The sequence below is a fragment of the Scaptodrosophila lebanonensis genome, unplaced genomic scaffold (genome assembly GCF_003285725.1).
Source record: "Scaptodrosophila lebanonensis strain 11010-0011.00,11010-0021.00 unplaced genomic scaffold, SlebRS2 tig00000085-arrow-pilon, whole genome shotgun sequence".
Taxonomy (NCBI): Eukaryota; Metazoa; Arthropoda; class Insecta; order Diptera; family Drosophilidae; genus Scaptodrosophila; species Scaptodrosophila lebanonensis.
In genome coordinates this window covers 935,920-957,875 of record NW_022060564.1, presented here as the reverse complement: position 1 = coordinate 957,875, position 21,956 = coordinate 935,920, and the positions used below count along the sequence as shown (strand labels likewise).

General features: G+C 36.5%; 4 protein-coding genes across 6 annotated transcripts in view; 2 read left to right on the top strand and 2 right to left on the bottom strand.

The window, feature by feature from the left end:
- Positions 1-255: 255 nt before the first annotated feature.
- On the bottom strand, positions 256-10,138 carry LOC115626549 (neurotrimin). Its single transcript, XM_030521927.1, has 6 exons — positions 10,060-10,138; positions 1,779-1,876; positions 1,570-1,715; positions 754-1,115; positions 405-686; positions 256-338 (listed from the first exon to the last, which is right to left on the bottom strand). The coding sequence occupies exons 1-6, from the start codon at positions 10,136-10,138 to the stop codon at positions 256-258; spliced, it is 1,050 nt and encodes a 349-aa protein (XP_030377787.1).
- LOC115626389 (trimethyllysine dioxygenase, mitochondrial-like) lies at positions 2,823-4,049 on the bottom strand. The gene is made up of 2 exons (XM_030521749.1): positions 3,857-4,049; positions 2,823-3,795 (listed from the first exon to the last, which is right to left on the bottom strand). Exons 1-2 carry the CDS (start codon positions 4,047-4,049, stop codon positions 2,888-2,890), a joined length of 1,101 nt encoding a protein of 366 aa, XP_030377609.1. The 3' UTR covers positions 2,823-2,887.
- Positions 4,628-5,612, top strand: LOC115626390. Its single transcript, XM_030521750.1, has 2 exons — positions 4,628-5,396; positions 5,456-5,612. The coding sequence occupies exon 1, from the start codon at positions 4,710-4,712 to the stop codon at positions 5,379-5,381; it is 672 nt and encodes a 223-aa protein (XP_030377610.1). The 5' UTR covers positions 4,628-4,709; the 3' UTR covers positions 5,382-5,396; positions 5,456-5,612.
- Positions 10,139-20,101: 9,963 nt separating the features above from the next.
- LOC115626525 (Down syndrome cell adhesion molecule-like protein 1 homolog) overlaps positions 20,102-21,956 on the top strand; it is a 149,938-nt gene continuing 148,083 nt past the window's right edge. The window contains exon 1 of one of the 3 annotated variants that reach the window (XM_030521904.1): positions 20,102-20,134. The gene's annotated coding sequence lies outside the window, so the exon portion shown is untranslated. The remainder of the gene's footprint in view (positions 20,135-21,956) is intronic. The other 2 variants (XM_030521905.1, XM_030521906.1) reach the window with 2 other exon arrangements.

Here is a 21,956-nt window from a genome sequence, read left to right as displayed (position 1 = left end):
CAAAACAAAGCTGATTATCATGCAATAAAGACTTAAGGTTTCGTGTCATTCAAAAATTTAAAAGTTTATTCGCCAAGCACAAAAATATTACATGAACAACGTTAGATGTATAGTCATGTCGAATATTTTGTTGACTCCTGCGGTGGGCTGCCCTGCTTGTTATAAACTCTGAAAGGAATTAAAGAAAAACTGTCTTAGACTCATCGCCGTTGCATTTAAATGAAATTTAAATAAACGATGCATTTTTTCGTATACTTAGTGTGTACCTTCAATGACTATATATTGATTGTCTTGCGCCGATGTCTGATGCGAGTGCTGCACATGCTTTTTTGCCTTATCTGGAACGTATTGCCATTGATGGGATACTTTTGACATCTACTTATATGAATATCTTTTGTACTTACGATGCAGGGTTATGCTGCGCTCTGTCTCGCCCATCACATTCTTGGCAATGCACTTGTATTCGCCGAAATCACGTTTGGTGATAGGACGCAACGTTAGACGCATGACAATGCGATAAACATGCTCCACAGTCACAGACTCGTAGGAGCCACCTTGAATGAACTCCTTGTCCTTGAGCCAAAAATTGACCGATGTAGGCTGCGCCTCCGTTATGCATTCCAGTGTTAGTTTCTGGCCCAGACCCACATAAATGGTATCGTAGCGGGTCCAAATAGTGGGCGCAACTATTGGCAGAGAAAGCACGACTTGAGTTAGTTTCAGATTCTCATCATTTGTTAGTCCTCCACTTACAATTCACGACCAGCATAATGCGTTTGCTCACCGTCGGGGGCACTCCATTGGAAGCTATGCAGAGGTACGCGCCCATGTGGACTCGTTGCAGCTGCCAGAGCGTCAGATTCTGACCCTCCACACTGTACACCTGTCGCTCGTGCTCGGCATCGGCTGTAAGCCACAGCGGTGCATTCTCTTCGCGCCGCCATGTGATTGTGGGCAGCGGCACACCTGTCGCACTGCAGGTTAGAGTCACGTTCTGACCGGCGGCTCGCACCAAATCGTGACTAGTCTCGTAGTCCACTATATCTGGTGGCACTACAACATCCAAGTAGCCCATTTGGCTCTTCATGGGATCCGTGTTTATTTGGCACATGTACCTGCAAATGCAAGAGTTCAATAAACAGCGATTGAAGTTGTTAGGAAGATCAATTTTTCGGCTACCTTTATTCACGGCTTAGCAACGTTTTTCGAAAATATGTCAACAATTGTTCTACAACTGTTTTATTCATATATAAATCCAGCGAAATGCATGGAATGCTTTTATCCAGGAGTGGATGTTGGGCATTAAAGCCCCATTTTCACGATATGCTGTCCATATTAAATCTGTTTGTAAAATTATACAATTTTTCGACTTTTCTTGTCGCTTGAATGCAACAAAAAAATAAAAAGTCAAGTGGCGCTTAGTTTGTGGCAAGAAAACCTTTCTTCGTGGCAACACAAATCGTATCGTTTTTTGACGCGTTCTCGATATCGCACGCTTTATCCAAAAGCTGACTACTTTCTACAGTTCTGCAATTTTTAAAATTGTGGTTTCGTTTTTGTTTTCCTTACCATCCTCTGTCCGATTCGTGCACATCGCGTATACGCAGCTGCCAAATGCGATGTTCCGTGTGGGAGATGCCAATGCGATGATTCTTTGTAATCACATGGTTCTGAATGCTCAATATCGTCTGAGTGTCCACACGCAGCCAGGCAACCTACAAGAGAGCATATGCTGATGAACGAAGGGTAGTAGAAGACCATAAACACCCCATGCGCACCTTAAAGCTCACCAGGTCGTGGACAATGCACGTGAGCAGAGCATCGCGTCCCACGGGCACGGTTACATTGTTGATGGGACCACTGAATTTGGGATCCGCTGAAAGCGTAAAAACGGTGGTGGTGCTTAGATAAGTACTTGACATTTATGTGGGCGCTCATTAGGGCGCTAAATGGCGTGTGCAGAAAGGTTGGTGTATTGCGACTTTTCCAGCACCCTGTATAAAGCCAAAAGCGCTTAACGACCTTTGCAAATTGTTAGAATATTGACATTTGCAATGCGTTGCCAAAACAATGTTGTAGCCTGACAAAATAAAATAACAACGACAATTTATTTTCCTTCATATGTGCCGCTTGTGCTTTGATTCGAGTATATAATGATTCGTACTTATAATTAATTATGTAATGTGGTAACTAAACCATATTCCATCCATTTTTACAACATTTTAGCATTTTTTAATGAAAATAAATTACAATTAGATTAGTTTTTTTTTGTTCAAAAATGACTTGCATGCATGTATATATGTGACAAATCGGTTCAAGCTAATAAATATGATTCCCGTAAGCGTCAAAGAAGCACACATCTCCACTGATTTTGTTTTTAGTATTCGAGATGAAAGTATTTGCTTTATTACGATTCTTCTAAGGAACTCAGCAAAGCAGTTCTTTGGTAACGAGATATGAAATGGTAGTGTCTTTTAGGCTCTACCCTCTCGAACTTAAAGTCCAACTTAATAACAATGATTAGCAATACATAATCCAATAACAAGTACGTAATCTAGATATCAAGAAGTACGCGTATAATGGAAATAACGTAGAGAAGCTAAGCTAAAAAACGACGGAGGCGACAATAATGAGGTGACCGGTTGTGCAGGTCAACACATTTTAAAGATTTTCAATATCTTTTGTAATTCCAAAACTTCACAAATAGCCCTTAACATAGGTGTCTTTTGACTTAACTCGTTTCTGTTGTGAAAAGTTATTTCTTTTAAAGGTTGGTTAATAAAATGAAAAGTAAAAGTCTTTAAATTGAATAAATCGCATATAATAATATTTATCTATGTAGAACATAAAAAATTTAATAATAATAGCCATAACCGATTCGGTCTGCCTATTCGATGATGCCCAGAACTCGTGCCTTGCTCAAAAAATCAGTCCTTTGCATATACGCTCCCGTCATGGTTCGCTGGCCCGTATAAGCATATCGGCCGTGCAGCATACGCCAATTATCGAACATTACAATGGTGCCGGGGTTTAGTTTAAACTTCCACTGATTAGCCCCATCATTGACGATCTTCAGCAAAGCACGCATGCTGGCATAAAACTCTGCCATTTCCGATTGGGGTAGTGTGTTCAAAGTTGTCCGATCGTACACATTAATGCGCAACCGTACAAGCTCTCCGGTAATAGGATCGGTCTGTATAATGGGTGCCGTGTGACGATGGTGTTGTCCCGGTTCTATGAACTCAGCTGGAATGGGCGCACGGCACAGTAACTCGTAGGCCTTTGGATTTTCGCGCTTCAGTTTCTGAACGGCATGCAGGCCATCCAGAAAGAAATTATAACCACCCTCCCCATTTACATGCTCGATGCAGTGCAGAGCCTGCAGGCCTGCCCCATCACAGAAAAATGTGTTATCTGTATGTGGTCCCAAGTGGATCTTGGTGTAGGCCGTATCTGCATGATCCTTGCGATCCCCAAATGTCCAGAGCTCGCCGAAAATGGTTTTCATGATGGGGAATACGCGACGTATGGCTATCTCTGTCATTGTGGGCGTGGGCGGTACTCCATCAATGAAGACAATACCATAGCGTACCAGAGAAGTAACCAACGACTTGACCACGTCATCGTTATTGATCAGCGCAGACAAAGAGAAGCGTAAGTTCTGTTCGTGCTTTAGAATTGTGTTGCCATTCCAAGGGGTGTGGATTGTGGAGCTCGTACGACGGCTTATCAGCGCATCCAGCTGGGAGTTATAGATGTTGTCGATGTCGTAGTTGGCTTTATGACCATCGCTCCCTTAACACAAAATGTAGTCTAAGGATATAAATGATATTTCACAATCTAGTTTCTTACTTACACTCCACCAACAACTGTTGATCCGACTTATAGCTTAGTTTCGAAGCCTTTACAGTAGCTGGTAGATCGAAAAGGTTATAGCGTCGCTGCTTCGTATCCGCATCCACACAATCCACACAGCGGCAATGATACCGCAGCCAAAGCTCATCAACCTCTAGAATTTTACCCGTTTCTGGATGCCTTAACTCAATCATATTAAAATGTATTCAAAAATTACACGACTCGACAGAGCTGAGCGGCGTTTAGCGACTGGCTAAGCTGCTGATCGTTTTAGATGCTTTTTACCAAGTAATCATTTGTTATCAGTCGTAAATGAACATCGAACCTGACGTGTCCATAATGGGCTTATCTCACCAATTAAGTGGTATGAAGATGTGACGGATGAACTGGTGACCATACTTTTAGAAAAATATACAGTATGATCAACAAAAGTTGGAACTGTTGATATACGCAAATACTATGTATTTCTATTTACCACATGTTGTTGGCTAATTTTGTAAAACGACGTGCGTATTCATGAGTATTTAAGTACAACTTCGTGAATAAACTAATGAATTTGTTGTCCTAGTTCCATATACCGATTCATTCGACATAAAGTTGATATTCTGTTTGTTGCAATTTTAGCTTAGTCGAAGAGTTATTACATTATCTTGTTTAAATAAATATAAATCGTATAAATCTATTTTAAATATTAATCACATGCGCTCAGAAATGTATGTTTTAGCTCCCAATTTATTTTATTCAGTCTACGACTGTTATTTTCTACACACTCACACGTCTCAAAAAAACGTACAAGGAAATATTTAAAACACTATTTTTAGGCGAAATTCAAGGTTTTCTATATCTCTTCCAAAATGGTTGTCATCCGGGGCATGTATGAGACCTCAGAGCTGTTTGCCTCAACTATCGGGTGTGTGGGCCTACACCTGGCCAGTATTAATGTGTTGCCGATGCGATACCTCCCCGACCTGCCTTCAGCCTTGTGTCTCTTCTCCACCGTTGTGCTCCTCAATTATTGGCGAGTGCAAGCCCTAGTACCCTTGCAGCAGCTTTGGCAGTTTTTGCTCGAAATGGTAGCCATTTATATAAGCTGTCAGATTGGCATGTTTATATTTTGGGACCAGTTTTGTATTGGAATCGAATGTATACGTGATTATGTTTTATCGACGAAATCGGCCGTCCATCTCATGAAGAACATGCCAAGATTGTTTTTCTGCATCAGGCAGGATCTGTTCTATATTTTAAAGCTGGCCATTGTGTCCCTTTTCACATATAAGGCTTTGATGTTTACCCAAGCACTGGACTACATTATGCCGTGGCGCCGTACATATCACTACTTCTCAAGCTCACCCGATAACAGGAAGAGCACTACACTTGTAAAACGAAGTGGAAGGCGGCGTCGAGATGGAAGCTTCACATTATCAGATTTGCCCATAATACCTCACCAAGATCTATCGCATTTTGTCGATTATAGCAATGGCAAAGATAAGATTACATCACATCATCACCGCCATATTATCGGGTGATTGGACAGGACTCGGGTAAATTATTTCACTTCAGCTTATAAGGTTGAACGAGTTGATTATTTATTTTACCACAGCTCTGAATACTGGAGTGAATTACTGTGGCTACACTTTGAAGTAGCCGGTAGCCCAAAATACATATTTATGTTTTTATAAGTACTGTAAACAAACCATTATATTAGAAAATATTATTTCAGGCCTGTGCTCGTATAATATATATAGTACAAAAAGCAAGGTTTGCCTTTCTACTCCACAAAAGAAACGATAATATTTGGAACTTTTGCTAGGTATTAAATTAAAAAGATTTTGCAAATATATATTTAAATTTCGATCTAGAATGAAGAAAGTCTAAAAGCCGACAGTTACAATAATATATGTATGAGCAGCATGGCGGGACGAATTGGTGTAGATATGTCTACCCATCTATCTGTCTGTCTATCCATATGAACACCAAGAGCTAGGCCAAAGGTCGTATGTATCTTATAAAAAACCATATACAAAAATAGTGTCCCTATTTTATAAAGCTGCGATTGGAACGATTGTGTGTTCTGTAAGTTTTCTTATGATATTCTTGTTTCATAGAAATTGAAGTATTTTTAAAATCGGTTAACATATCTACAATAGAATTGATTTATTCAATAAGGTTCATTTCAGTTCAGGAGCCTTAGTGGGGAAAGCGCGTCCAGCTGACAATCAACCGATATTGAAAAGATTTTTGAAAATATAAATATATTATTGAAGTGCTTTAAAATAGTCGTTTAGTCAGCAACCTGCAAAAATGTTTCTCTATCTCGCTTTCTAAAGAACAATTTTTTGTAGCTGTTGAATGATGATTTGCTTGGTCGTTTCTACTTTAAGGGGTATCTTTAATAATAAATGAAATTGTTGTTTCTCATTTGCCTTCGCACGCCATTTCTAATCCACAATTATGCCCGTAATTATTTTTTTACTTTTGCTTGCTCTGCTGTTAAATGTCAAGGCAAGTTTTCAATTTTTGCCAGATGGCCGCCGAAGATGTTTAGTAATTTTGGTACGCTCATAAATTTTGTTATATAAACAGGCGCAGCAGCAAATAATCCAACAATTAGATAAATTAACAGCTTATTAAGGGGAAACTTAGCCCAAAGGTTCCACCCCCAGAATCTTGAAGCTACTGCTTGACTATGTCTTGAAGTGTGTGATGAGGTTTTTAAATGTGATTAAAAATAATGTCATTTGACAAGCTTGGAGCGTTTCACTTGTTAATGGTTCGCATATAAATGAATATTCTATGCATACTTTTACCCTTTCTTTCAACATTCTTATTGGCCATATGGAAGCAACAAAACATTTAGTAATCAACCACACTGCCGCCTGCCACAAAAGTTGTTGGGTCGCGACTTTGCATAACTTGCCAGACATACTCGTACCTATGCCATATATAGTTATATATGCCTCTATGCGCACACATATAGTAGAGTAAAAGGTGTATAGACTTCGTCGTCGCCTCGTTTCAATGTTTCAATATGCAAACATGCAATAACCAAATTGCAATAACAACGAAAGCGATAGCAACAACAACAACTACAAGAGTAGCAGCAACCAGAACCAAAGGCCAAACAATGGCGTCTTTTGGCGCCCTTTGCTCCAACAATTGGGGCGGGCATCGGTGCCTGAACATAATCGCAAATTATAGGCTATATAGCATAGCATATCGTTAGGCCCTTTTGATGCTAGCTGACTAACTGACTGCTTGGTTGGCTCACACACAAACCTACACACATACACACACACACACACACATTCAGCAATTGTGGCGAGTGTCCAAATAAAAAGGTATTCGCTTTTTTTAAAAGCATTTTTCCAGGTATGCCGCATACTGGTGGCTCCTCATTTTGCATTTTTTCGGACTATTATTTGGTCATAATTGTAATTTAGGTATTTGTTGTGCGAGGCGCGTCGTCGAGGCGCAAAATTCAGCTACTTGTTAGGCATGTGATGTGATTTTTTACGGTTCGCATTTGGTGGCTAGTGGGGCTGGTGATACTGTATTTCGGAGCTGGGGTTAGTTGTGGGTGTCGTTTGCACGACAGCCTGGCGCCAATATTGAGTTAACGAGTTGAATGTGCAGTTGCCACAAACACACACACACACTAACACATAAATTATCACTTTGGCGAAGAGGGTGCATGAACTTTGAGGCACGATTCAGTTACCCCAGAAATGTTTCAGAATATTAGCTGTATAGAATGGTAATTATCAAATAATTGATAAGAATAATGAAGTGCAAGCAAATGCAAATACATGTAAACATGTTTTTCTTAGATCTCTAATATTTAATCTTAATATTTAATTGAAGTTGAGTAAAAATTGCTTAACAGAAACCATAAAAAAGAAATTGGTCAATGACTGAACATTAACTTAAATAATATCATTATGTTAATATCAAATGTTTACTATTTATTGGGCTAAACACAATTAAAAGAACGATCGATGGCATACTTGTTGAATAAAACACGAATAACGAATTCTTAACGAGGTCTTAACAATGAAGTGCATTTATTAAAAAACATGCCACCAAAGAAAACTCCAACAAATTAAAAAACAATATAAATAATCAAAACTGATTATATTGAATTTCTTCCATCAGTCAACGTAAAAAAAACCGTTTAAGAAAATCTATAATAATAACTTTAATCACATCTTTTGTATTAAATAGAAATAGTTCTGTTCAGAGTAATTAATAAAAGTGGAAAACGATTTGCAAATGAAGTTTGAAGTCAGATTAGATTGCCAAACTAATGTTCCACTCTGGCCATTGTATATTGCATTATTGTTAGGCCTACTTAGGGCTGATAGACCCGTTGTCATACCACATCATCTCTAGGGAAGAGAATTTGCGCCATCTTAGTACTGAGAAATGGCAGAGAAGGTGCTCAGCGCATTCTGGAGGACATGCCCGCCAAAGGCTCAACAGACACTGGAAAAACTTGTATTAGGTCCGAAGATTATTATTGTGCTCTTTTTTTATAGTGATGTTTACTTAGGGATGCTGTTGTATTATTATTTTTCAATTTGGTAAATTTATTATTTACGCTGCCCAACTGACAATTTATCATTGGCTTCGACGACACAGCAGGTTGGCCGCAACGGGTGTCAAAACCCCACATACTTTGAACTTGCAACGGAAAGTGAATGTCCTGCCTGTTAGACACTTCAACTGTCTGTCTGCGTGTCTGCCTGGTTGTCCTTCCGACTTGTTGGCTGCCGTGGCTATGGCGAGTGCAGCCAGAGGGACCACCAGCCGGCTGGTGAGAAGTTCGCGCATAAAGAAACAGAAACAAATCAGCACGCAATGTCTGCCAAAACACTGCAGTTGGTCACCCACACTCCTTCGAATACACGTATACGGCACCCTCACTGCCCACAAGAAGCACAAAATATAGAAATAAGAAATTTCACTGAAAAATGTTGAAATGCAATGGGGAAGTAAGAAAAGGCGACGACTTTCCGTTTTATTTGTCTGGGTTTGAGTGGCAAACCCAAGAAACCCCCCTTCTCCATATGACAAGCCTGCCAATATATTTGTTGTTTATTTGTTGCTGTCTACGTCGCATTGATTTAAATAACAATTTTTGATATGCGTTTGAATCATATTTTCTTTTTGCGGCAATGTACTTTGAGACTTTCTGTAATTTCTTGCATATTTTATTGTGGCTCTGTCTTTACCCTTTTGTATTTTCAAAATTTTGAGTAGGGCTCTGCTTTCTTTATAACGGAAGTTGCGCGGCGTTTTTGTTGTGGGTGTTCCGGTTATCTTCCTTGTTACCGCTATTACCCGATATGTTGTTGGCCACAGTTTATTCACTTAGGGAGTCGTTGGACTTCCGCTTGTTAGCACCACCAAGTGGCTGTTTTGTTTTGTGGCTGACCAACAACTCCTTCTGCTTTGGCGGCTATTTTTACACCATAAATGTTGCCAATTAGCTGCTCCAAAGAATTGAAAATTTGCATACATATATTTGTACATACTTTAAACGTGTGTTGTTTCTATCAACATAAATAGTGTTAAGTATTTAAACTTGGCCGCATCTGCAGATAAAGCAAGCAAAAAGAAAAATGCCTTAACTAATGATCGTGAAAAAGATGTGTCATCGAATTGATAGAGAAACGATTTCTTTACTTTTTGGATATGATGGTTCTGTCCATGTTAGTAGTTCTTACAAGAAACAGTTTTTGAAGGTATTATTTAGTACAACTACAGGTTATAATTAATTAATATATAGAAAACCTATGTAAATACCACTTACAAAAGATAAACTCTAAAAACTATGATCCTAAACAAACACACAAGTCTAACAATTTCATTTTTATTCAGAATTTAGAGAACAAAACGACATTGCTAAATTTTTTCATGAACACTGTACATACATAGTATTGAAGTTCAGTTGAATGCAATGCAAAATGTTTAATAATGTTAGATCAAAAATCTATGAGATATACATTTCAATAGATATTATTTTAATATAGTATATGTATACGAGTGCGCATGTAAACTATTGCATTATAAGTGTATATATTTTATAGTAATAATTAAAGTGTACATCAAATATCCAAATGATCATTTAAGTCAAATCTTTTTATACCTCACATGCTTTTACACTTTTTAAGAATAAAGTTTCCATATTATTGGCCAACTTACAATTATTCAATTCGGCAATGGTACCATACGATAATCGCACACAGTGTAAGATGAACAAAACATTTGGGACACTTAACATATTCCACACGACTGGCACATTAACAGCAGACGAACCGAGCTCTATAAAATTCACAATAATGGAGGCGAACAAAAACTTTGGCTTTGCTTTTCCCACTTTCACTGCAAATCGCCAGGAATTTCCGCTGCTAATGTGAATTTATATTTTTCCGCTGCGAAAAGTAAAACTGCAGGGCGACGACGTCCGCACACGCTACCAACTGGCCGCGTACTGTCAAGTGGCGCGACTCCGTCCCTGATAATCAAGTGTCAAAATTCATATTCAAAATTCAAATGCTGGCGTTGCGCATGTGTCTTGCGGGCTGCCAAATGGGCGGCCATGAGTGAAGGGAGCTGCGTGATGTGGGGGGTCTGGGTCTGGGCAGTAGCCAAGGTGCCGGCTGTTTGGCTACTAGACTGCCTTCACTGCTTTGGCTGTTTGGCTGCCTGAATGGTTGGGCTGCCTGGCGGCCAAAAGAATGCAATAGTAAATTGTTCATTCATAAAGCGCACGGCGCACAGTGGTGTGGATTGAATAACTTTTGGGATGGCACAGGATGACAACTATTTAAGGGTGCTGTTAATTGGTTATTTTATTATTAATGTTTTATTTCGAGGCAGACAATAATTTGACAGAGACAGGCTACCTTATGCCACCAATAACAATCACTTCAGTACTTTAGGGTTGACCAGTTGTGCTTAAGATGGGATGCTAGAAGCAAGTGCCTTTAGCGCCGATTGGCTAAGTGTAATGGTTAGTAGTGGGTCCCGACAGATAAAAGTATTATAATTATTTATGAACATATTTTCCAAGCAGTAATAGTCCTGATCAGCGCTTCCAATCCAATTGGCCACAAACTTTAACAAATAAGCAATAGAAATACAAACTATTTTTAACATTTGTATCACTGTGCGGCAACGTCTTGAATATCCGCTTGCACGTGGCGCTTCATTGTAGTTTTTTGTTGTTGTTAGGACTCTTGCCGTAGTTGGAGCTGTTTATTTGACACCCGCCGAGGTGAAAGTGACATTTGATTGGGTTGAAAGGAACATGCAACAATAGTTGCGTTACCTGGGTGATGCTTAAGCCCTTTCAACAAGTACAACACCTTTTCTCGCTGTCATGCCTCTTCCTCACATGCATGTATTTCCCTGTAATTAACTCCAAAATTCCACACATGAAACTTGCTGCTGTGTCTTCATTTTGTCTTCCTCCAACAGCTTTTACTTTTTCGCTAAATTCGCAGTTTTTGTTTGCCACCTTGGTGGGCATCTGCAAATGTGTGTGTGTGTGTGTGTGTGTGTGTTTGCGTATGTGATTTGATGTGTGTGTGTGTGTACGTGTATTTGCGCATAATTAGCGCTTTTCAATAACATCTCTGACTGTTGTTGCTGAATCGTTGATTTCAATCATTTTTTGTTGCTGCACGCAAGTTTTTTTGGGGGGCTGTGTCTACCCCGCTGAATTGAACTAAGTACGTGAAAATAATTAAGATGTTTGCATACAGATTGAAAGGAATAAAAGCATAAAATACTGTGAGTTCAGCAAAAACAATAAACATATACATTTCTTAAAATAAATATTGCTTTTTGCTTGAACATTTGAATTTTATTTTATTTTAACAAATTAAATCTAGTATCTAATACTAAACTTAATATTAGATTAACGAGTACTAGCTACTATTTGAATTTTATTTTATTTTAACAAATTAAATCTAGTATCTAATACTAAACTTAATATTAGATTAACGAGTACTAGCTACTGGGGCTTTCGACTCGAATTTTATTATTATAACTATTACTATTAGTTTTCAAGTTGCATGTTTATTAATCTGCAAGGTGCTGTGTCTACTTTTTGATAAAATATTCCCGTTTTGATGGATTAATAAGGCATATCTTTTATCGAGTTTCCATCGAGCCATGTTACCACACACATCATTTTGTTTGTGATCGGTACAAATTTATTCCGAAAGGTTTCAATATTATGAATCCAGTTTGTGTTGATGAATTATTTCGTAGCAGAATCGGCGAGACGTATATGCGATTAATTGTAGCTAAACCTGTACGAGTTGCCAGTTACAATTGATGGAAATGGGATTAAATATCTTGACATCATCGCGATTGAACCATTCTTTGTTTCACATTTGTTACTGATTTTATGAAAAAAAATCAACTAAATATCACAGTTAATTTGTGCCAAACTATCACCTCTGTGTTCGTATTTTTAGAAAGTCCTGTTTAATCCTTAACATCGTTTAAAAGCTTGGAAATAGTAGTATAAGACTTTCATCGACCTGCCAAGTTTCCGCCTGTTAGCGCATACACAGACCTTTTTTCCTAAGGAGCTTTACTCCAATCATCATCCGGTTGGGCTTTCGAATTGGAGCTTTCACAATTCTCAGCTTTCATTACGTTTGAAAAGCAATTTGGATAAGGCAATGTAATACGTATAAAAATATATTTTCGGGTTTTAAAAAGCCACTTATTGAACATTGTAACACACAATTTCATTATTTGTATTAAAAAATATAAATAGGAAAACAAGAATGTTGCTAAATAGTATTTCTAATGAAGAGATTCATTTGAAAATACATAATCTGAATAATCTTAAGTCCTGTATTTGTATTAAACACAAAAGAGGACTTCAAAGATTGCATGAATTCTTATATGAATTTCAACTTCTGAACTCTTTTTAAAGAGGAGAAACAATGTTGCTGTTAAAACTTGTCGGAGCAAATGAATATTTATTTTTAATTTTACACCTGCTATTATGGTTAATTATGAGAGCATTAAAGCGTTGAATTAAATTTAATGCAGAAACACCTCATAAATGAACGCAATTGCTGTATACGACTATATGTATGTATATGGGTGTTTATTACAAATACATACATATGACTCAACAATAGCAGCAGCAGCAGCAGCAGCTACAACAACAATAGCGACATTAACAATAACAATAACTAGTACAAACATTAAGGCTTAAGCACACAAATAAACATAAACATTTATGTCAATAAAATGAACTGATGCTTGACCTGTGCGAACAGATAAAATGGTCACCAGACGTAGACACGCACGCACATGTGGCTAAATATTTAACCCATTAAAGCCAATGTACACATCATGCACAATTATTTGAGTATAATTTATGCTGAATGGTAAGGAACAAAATAAAGCGTAGCAACAGAAACCCTTCAATTGAAATAAAGGACAACTTGAATAATTAAATAGGGATTGCTAAGGCTGCCATGCAGGCAAATATTTTACAAACAAATTGGAGGTAGTTATTTGTTATATTAGAAAATTACATTTAAGTACTAGTATTTTGTTGGTTAAAATCATGACAGTATGTGAAAAATACAACAAATGTGTATTTGGTTGGGAAAAATTATCTTTATCCAAATAATCCCCTTATAGCTGGAAACACCTTTCTCAGCGTCGTTAAATAGTGAAATAGAACTGCTTAGGTTTTTTAAACCTAGTTCTCATACATATTTGAACGAAAACAATCATTTGTGTAAAAATTAATACATCGTGTGTCGTTTGTTTTGAAAAGAACTACAAACAATGAAATTGAATTGATGTCACTGAGCTGCAATTAAAAACTAAATTAAATGAAATTAAAAATTAAATGATCCACTATTCGAACGAAAGGGTAATGGGTTAAAAGAGAGCTCCAGACAGAATACTGACATTTTCCTTGGCTATAGACTGGTATTGCAAAGGGTTGCTGGAGGAGAGAATCTGTTACCTTAATTGCAGTCTACCACGACGGCCTTTTGCCAAACGTTTGCCAGCATCTATGTAAATATATAGTATTTTTAGTCAAAAAGCGTTAGCATCACACACGACTGCTTCGATGTCTGCATCTTCTGCTTCTCAGTTGGCCTCAGTTGCTTTGATTAGGTTTTGTCTGTCTCAAAATTCGATTTACACTCGCATGTTGTCAGAACTAGAGCGTCTCTGTGTGGGTCCTCTAATTGTTAGTGTAAACGCTACACTATGCTACTCCCATGGCTTAATTGAGTTTGCATATGGTTTGCTTTGAACAATTAGATTAGCAGAGGCTAAGGATTGCATTAGGCATCGATACCTGCTATCACTTTTAGTTTGGACGGGCTTCGTTTGGTTTCTACTTGTATTGAGTTGTGAATACGTTTTGTTGTTGAATTGCATTTTCAGCATTTATAGTGTACTTGTGTTTATTTGTTCAGAGCTTATGTCATAAATGTGTTGTGCGCATACTATATGTACACTTTTTTTTTCCTATTCATGCATTGCATTTGGCAAAGTGATGAATTTTTTAAATAAACATTCGTTTTGAATATGGAAGAATAAAGAACGTCGTGTTTTAACAGATTTATTTATTTATTATTTTTTATAAACTTCTGTTTAGCTGACCGCTTGCGAGGAGTGTTTTATTTACTACTTTTTTTTAACTTTTTGATCTATACATTACGAATACTGTCTGGTAAAGTATTATTGATAGAATTAAATGGTCAACTGAAAGGTCTTGGTCTAAATAATAACAGCCATGCTGGATTCTAGTCCGCTCCGATTTGGTGGCAATGTTACTGAATGACAATTGATTGAAGCTAAGCAAAGTAGGAGCATTGTGGAGATGAACAAGCTGTGCGCCATATGGTTGAAGTCGTTAGATGATTGGCCATGTTTCATGGCAAATATGGATGAGCCGTGGGTCTATCAGTTCAACCCGAGACTTAGAGATAGTCGATATTTTGTAAAAAAGAATGTTGTTAGAATTGACCCTCCTTGCACTATTTGATCAACAAATTATGCCCAAAAGAAATGTAATGGAAAAGCCAGAAAAGGAAATAAAGGATAGTTATTTATAATATCAATACAAACTTTATATTATCATATAACATAATTGAAGTATTAATAGCAATACTCACATAAATATATATATATATGGAATAATTTAAACTTATATTGTTTAAATGCTCATTAAGGGAATGGAGAAAAAATGTTTTTCAATCTACAATTTTAGGTGCCTTTTACATCAAAAGCGAATTGTTTGCGGCTAGTTTAGTAACAGAGTTGACGTAATACATATTACTTTATTTTAATTGCAGCACAATGGCATGAAGAGTTTTTAGTTTTGTTGCATTTCATTTAAATTAATTAAACTTTTTGAGGTTGAGCGAATTGTGAAAAACTGGTTGCGTTCTGTTATAAATTAATTATATGTTTTAAGTCTTACTACAAGCCTGCATTTATATTTGTTTTGTTCTTTTTTGTGCTATTTTTTTCCCCTGTTTTAATCGGATTTCGTTGAGTTTTAAAACCTTTGCTGCATTTGCCCTCAGGTTTATGTTGTGAGTGTTGTTGTACTTCTTGCGGTTTTTCTGCCTTTCTGTTGCTTGCAATTAAATGTGCATTTCCAAATGGCAAATGAAATAATTTGTGAACCATTTATTATCTCTTCGCATCAAATTGCAATAAGTGCACATGTACAAATGAATGTGAACTAATTTATTTGAAATTGTTGATTAAATATTCAATATTTTTTTTCGGAAAATAAATGGAAAACAGTTGAAAAGCATTGCAACATAATAATGGTAATAACAATAAATTTCTTGAATAACTGTAAAAGCTAATAGTACTTATAATGGCATATAGCCAACTAAAATATTGATGAAGTTGATTGGCAGACAAGATGAAATTAGGCAAAAATGATCAATTTGTTTTAAAGGAAATAATGAGCTGTTTGAAAAGTCTACACTGCCAATAATTAATTGTCCTCAAATTTGAAAAAGACGGAATTGCATCACGGCCGACTCAATACTTACTTTCTACAATAAATCCATGGAACTTGCAGTTTGTCTCTATGTGTGTTGCAATTTTGCGAACGAATCTTTGTAAGACAACACAGTACTTAATTATTAAAGCCAATCAAAAGCTGTTCAGCTTTATATTTACGACTTAACTGAATTTCTTTGCATTTACAATTGAATAACTTTATCTTTAAAACTAGCTGCTTATTTAATTTTGAAAGCTGGCCTTTTAGTTCTTAGCATGCCATTTAAAAGCTGCAAAATCATTTGCTAATATTTTCAACATTTCATGTACGAGTGAGCTTGCTTGTCTTTTCTCTGCAATATTTATTTGCACTCACAAGTATGCCAACAACAATACTACAATTCTACAATATCTATATTCCCAATTGATTTCGCCACCATCGATATGTCAACATATTTTCGAAATGCATTGAAAATCTATCTTCATAAATATTGAAATACTTATGAAACTAGGCAAATATTTCATGCTATTTTCTCACCACCTCACCCATTCTCTCCAGCTCAATGCGCACACAGGCATACTATATACACATTCCCTTGAGCTAAAAGGCAGCCCCAAATGCAGAAACATTTTTCATTTCAACACGAACAAAATTGCATTTTTTTTTAAATAGGAAATACATGGCAAAGAAAAAAGGAACTATTTCTAGTAATAAATAAAAAAGGAATAATAAATATGCTGCACAGAACTAACAAATGCACACGAAACGTGTGCGGGGGGCACAAAACGAAATATTTAAAAAAGCTTTTAAGTGTTATTGATAGTTCTGTTTGCTCTTCTTCCTATTCAGGCCTCCACCCCTCCACTCCCCTCGCCTCTTCAACATTCTATCCTCCACCTATCCCCCAAACGTCCCATTTGTTAGGCGTGTATTTTGTTTCAGTTGTTCCTTTTTGTACTCTTTTGTATAGATTTGTTCGTGGCATCATCCACGTCATCGTTGTTGTTGCCATTGTTGTTGCCATTGTTGTTGCTGTTGGAAACCCTTCCGGTTATTTAAATGCTTACAAATAGAAGTTGTTGGGCGTTGGACGAGGGATTGCAAAAACAACAGCAACTACCACATGCTCAACAGTTGTTTGCTTTGGCATCCTGCGGCATGTTGCACTTTTTATCTTTTCCCATATCTGGGTCAAATTGTAACAAATCCTGCGTCCTGCAGCGCATTACAACTGTACCAAGCTGTAGAGAAATTTGAAATTTGTGAATAAAAGTAAATATGTACGACGTAGGAAGATCTTGTCTCAAATAAAATATACTATATAAATATACTTCCATTTTATTGCATTGTATTGTATTGATTGTATTATTCAAAACTACTTGCCGATAATTAAAGTTGGCATTATTATTAAAATTATTAGTAATATAATAACTTTAGTTTTATAAAAAATCAATAAAATGAAAGTAAAAACTATTCTTAGGAAATGGAGCTATGCTAAAATATAACGCATTACTGTATTTTTGAACACCATATTTGTTTGTCTTCTAGCTCAATTTGTATTAATAATAATATTGATATTAGTAAGTTTAATATCTTATAAAATAATAACTGTTTAAATGCAGTTCGTCAACAAGTATCTGAAAAGGTATAGAATATCAATTCAAAAGAAAGTAATCGAAAATTCTTCTCAGCTGGTATTCTCTGTTTCGATTTATGCAAAACCAAAACCACTCTGTTTATACTACACATAAAGCTTGCCAATAGTCAAGCGTATGGCTGCCAATAAAGCCTGGTTTTCCAATGCTTTTGATGCTATTTTACAAACAAAAACTATGGCAAGCTTCTGTGTTGAATGCTGGAATACACCGCCTCGCATCTGAATATATTCAAAAGACTTGTTCACAAGTTTGAAATTCCGTTCTATTGGAATAATATTGTATAGTTGCTGTGCATTGTTTTACCAAAAATAGGCAAAATCAATTACCCTACTACAGGGAAAACAAATGAGGAAAAAACCAATTGGAATGAGTTTTTCCTTTTCGATTTAACTTTTATAACATATTTAATACTTCAGCCCACCACCAAATCTGACTTGTACGAAATTTTCAGTCAGCTTTCAAGGAGCTTAAATATTTTTGTGATAATAGAAGACAGCTTGATGAGCTGATTGACTATAAGTGTTGTTGGAGTTTGCACCTGCCATATATCTAGAATCTTCCCATTCCTCAAGCTGAAATTTGAAAGTAGTATAATCGAAAATCAAATAAGGGTCTAATAGTATAGTATATATACTTTTATCAGTGGTTGCTGGTTCTATTACCTTGAACATTGCTGTATTTTCTATGCTCTTTGCTGGCAAATACGTATTTGTGAATGTATTTATCATTCGGTTCCTTGTTGCATTGTATTGTATATTTATTTGTACGATTTGGTTTTGTTTTTGATATTTTGTGTTTTGCACATATTTTGCTTCGCACACACATGCTTCATTGTTTTTATCATCATGCCAGCGGTGGCGCTTTTGCCCGGCATTTACCATGTGGCATGTTGTTGTGGAGAGTGGCAGGAATAATTCAATTGCTACAATATGATGACCATTGTGTGGACAAGCGAACGCGATTAGAGGCATGTTGTGTGGTAAGGGGGCAAAAAATACAATTATTTCTGGACATTAAATTGATTTAGAAAATTCTGTTGGTCATCAAAAACACCAGAAACTATAAATTTTAATTGTGTTTAGCCTCCTATTTGGTTTGTTTGATCTTATCTATTCAAAACTAATGTTCCATTAATAAAAGCTTATGGAATAAAATACGTATGCAGACATATCGTAATATTATTCAAAGGCTAGAAATCAAAGAAAGTGTTTTATCAATTTGATTATTCTTATTATTATTCTTACATTTGTTTTCAATTTTTACAACCCAGCTTAAAGCATAGTAATTAGATATTTAATGCTTAAAACTTATAATAGAGAAAGAGATTTGGATTTGATATGAAAACGTGAATTAGGAAATGAAGCCAAAGACAAGCTAACCAGAATATGAAAATGAATTAATGTCCGATAAAAAGGAAGGATAAATAGGAGATCGAAGCACTTACATCCAGCTTTCTAAACTTGTTTCTTCCAAGTTTCTGCAACTCTTTGCCATGTCAATATTTATATCACTGCTGCCCCATTGCTATGCAGAGGCACTGCTTAGATGTGTCTTGTTTGCATTTATTCCGTGTGCCCTGTTGTCACTGCGTTGAACCTAACTGAAAGGCGTCCGAAAACATGTGACCCACATGCATGTTAAACCTGACAACTCTCACAAGCTAACACACTCACTTATGTATGCAGTGCCGTTATATTATAGTTACTCTGCCAGTCAAGTGTCGCCTCAGATTTTCATAATGTCAGTCAGCAGCACCCGACAAGAGCAGCAACACCGACAGCAACAACAACATGCGCCACAAGTGGCAAGCACAAAAGAAATGCACAGCAGCTTCTTCGTTTCCTTCTGTTTCTTTCTATGTTGGTGCTGCTGGTGCTGCTGCATACTTTAAGGCGCTTAAACGCTTAGAGGAGTCAGTCACATTTGCACCATAAATAAACTGGCATATGCGCCGTGAAGTATGCAACGTTGCGTTGCGACGCTCGTAATGCAGTTAGAGCGACTGCCTTAGCTGTAAGTTGCCGCCAACGCGCGCCATGTGGCAAGATAAATCTCAACAAGTTTTTATGCGTTCTTCGTTCAGACGCTCTCCACTACTTTTTAGCATGACAAAAGTCGACAGCATAAGCCACAATATACAGTATACAATTTTTAGGTTGTGGGTCAAGAAAGTTTTTGTAATAATAATAAAACATACATAAGATATTTTAAACAAACTTACAATGAGTGGGCAACCAAAGCGAAGAAGAATGATTTGTTTATTTATGGCGCAAATGAATTATTATTCCCAAATATTATTGAGTCACATTTATTAAAATTATTTAAATCCATCTAAAGTAAATATAAGTAAAAATCCTAAAGCCCACAACATTGTTGAGGAATAAGACACAGTGTAGAGTACTTTGAACAACCATATATTTTAAGAGATTAATCTAAATATAAATAAAAACATCTATCTTATCAATTATCTCAATAATTGTTATTTTAATTCATCATTTAAATGATTTAATAAATCATTTTTGTCTTTTAGGTCATGATTGGTTTAATATTTTGATAACAACTCGGAAAGATGAATGCCTATTCAGCTCTTTGGGTAAGTTTCAGAAAAAAATAAATAAAAATAAATATAAATTTTGGTTATCGTACTCCGATTAACTACAAGTATAGGCGCTATGTTAAGATTTGGCGAGACAGCTATTGCTACAAATACCTACACTTAAGCAAATTCAATTCAATTTCCAAAGACGACTATTGAATTCATTTTACTTTTTAATTCTGTAGTTTCTCAAAATTTTCCACTGTTTAAGCGTTGCAGACAGCCAAAGAAGGCGAAGGCGCATGCAGACCGGCTGTTGAAAACAGTCAAATCAAGCCAGAGCGCCCAAAAGTATGCAAAATATGTTTTCTCCATTTATTTATTTCTTTTGCGTTAAGCAGCTACGACGTGCTCACCGTTGTTTCTACGTTTTGATTGGAATCTGTTGCCAACGCAGCTGCAACGATATGCATGCTGCAATAGCTTTGGGCGCCGGCTCATTAAAGCAAGCCGCAAAACATTACGCATACGCAGTGTTGACCCAGTTAAAAAGAAGAAAAAAATACATTAAACAAGTGGTTTGTTTTCACTTTGTCGGCGCTACCTCGCCCACTAGCCACCTGCCGCCTTGCTATTTGCCACTGTCGCATGCCATTTGGCTTTGTCGTTGTTGTTGTTGTTATTGCATTCTGTGTTGTGTGTTTTTCGGTTCTTTTGAAATGCCTTTTGGTCATGCTTTGTAATGCAGCCGCCTGACTGACTGCTCAACGTTCCTACACCCGTTTCTCTATTGTCATCTGTTGTTGTCATCTGTGCCGCATTCAACGCTTGTGTTTATGTTCGAAAATGAACGAACGGCAGTCCGAGTAGGGGCGCTCTCTTTGCTTCAATGGAAGTTTCCAGTCAAAACTAAGAGAAAATGCTCTCTTAAAAGTTTGTATGCAAGTAAATTGAAAGCTGCTGGTCAGTTTAATTAAACTGAGGATTAATTAGATGCTTTCTGGACGTGTGTTTCCCAAAATACATAATTGTTATATTACATATGTTATGTGAATGTTATGAATACAACTCCATTTTAGTGGAAGTTAAGCAATGGGCTTAAATTATCTCAAGTGGAATGTGTCGACTCCATTATTGTGCAGGTGCATATAAATTACATACTACAAAATAATAAGCACCACAGGTATCAGAGCGCTTTTGGTTCTTGTTTAAGCACATTGATTAAAATTTGTATCATCACTCTTACTACTTGTTCTATTCTATGTTAGAATCGAAATAATTTCTAAAACTTATATTAAATGCGCTTGAATTCCCCACCACCGGTTGGAGAAATATGTTGTTTAGTCTGTCTTTAGGTTAGGTAATTAGTATTGCCTCTGAGGATTTCAGATTGGGCTCGTAGAACAATGCTCACATTGTTGGTAATTGTTGGTATTTTCCACATAGCTGTGAGCCATAGGTCTCGACTGCCTTTATAGTGGTGTTATACAGTAGGATTTTATATTTCAATTTTAATGAAGAGCGTGTAGAGTGTTCGTTTTATGTTGCATATGCAGTTTTTTGGTTTTGTTGAGCTAGCTCAATTTTGTCGAACAGTTTTGATAATGGACCTATATAATGACACTTGGGTTTTATCTTTTCCTGGTTTGACGATCTATATTATAATTCATTTAATATATAAAATATATAAAAAAGGAATTGCATTATTATCTAAATTGATTAAAAACTAAGTTTTTTTATGAACGCGTATATAGATTTATTTTTGTTAAATAAGTTTGTTTAAAAGCCCTTGACCGTTCATGATTTTTGTTATAAAGTTAAATGCTCCTAATTGTAATCCATTAAAAGACCGCATTTAATAATGTGCTCTTATTTATTT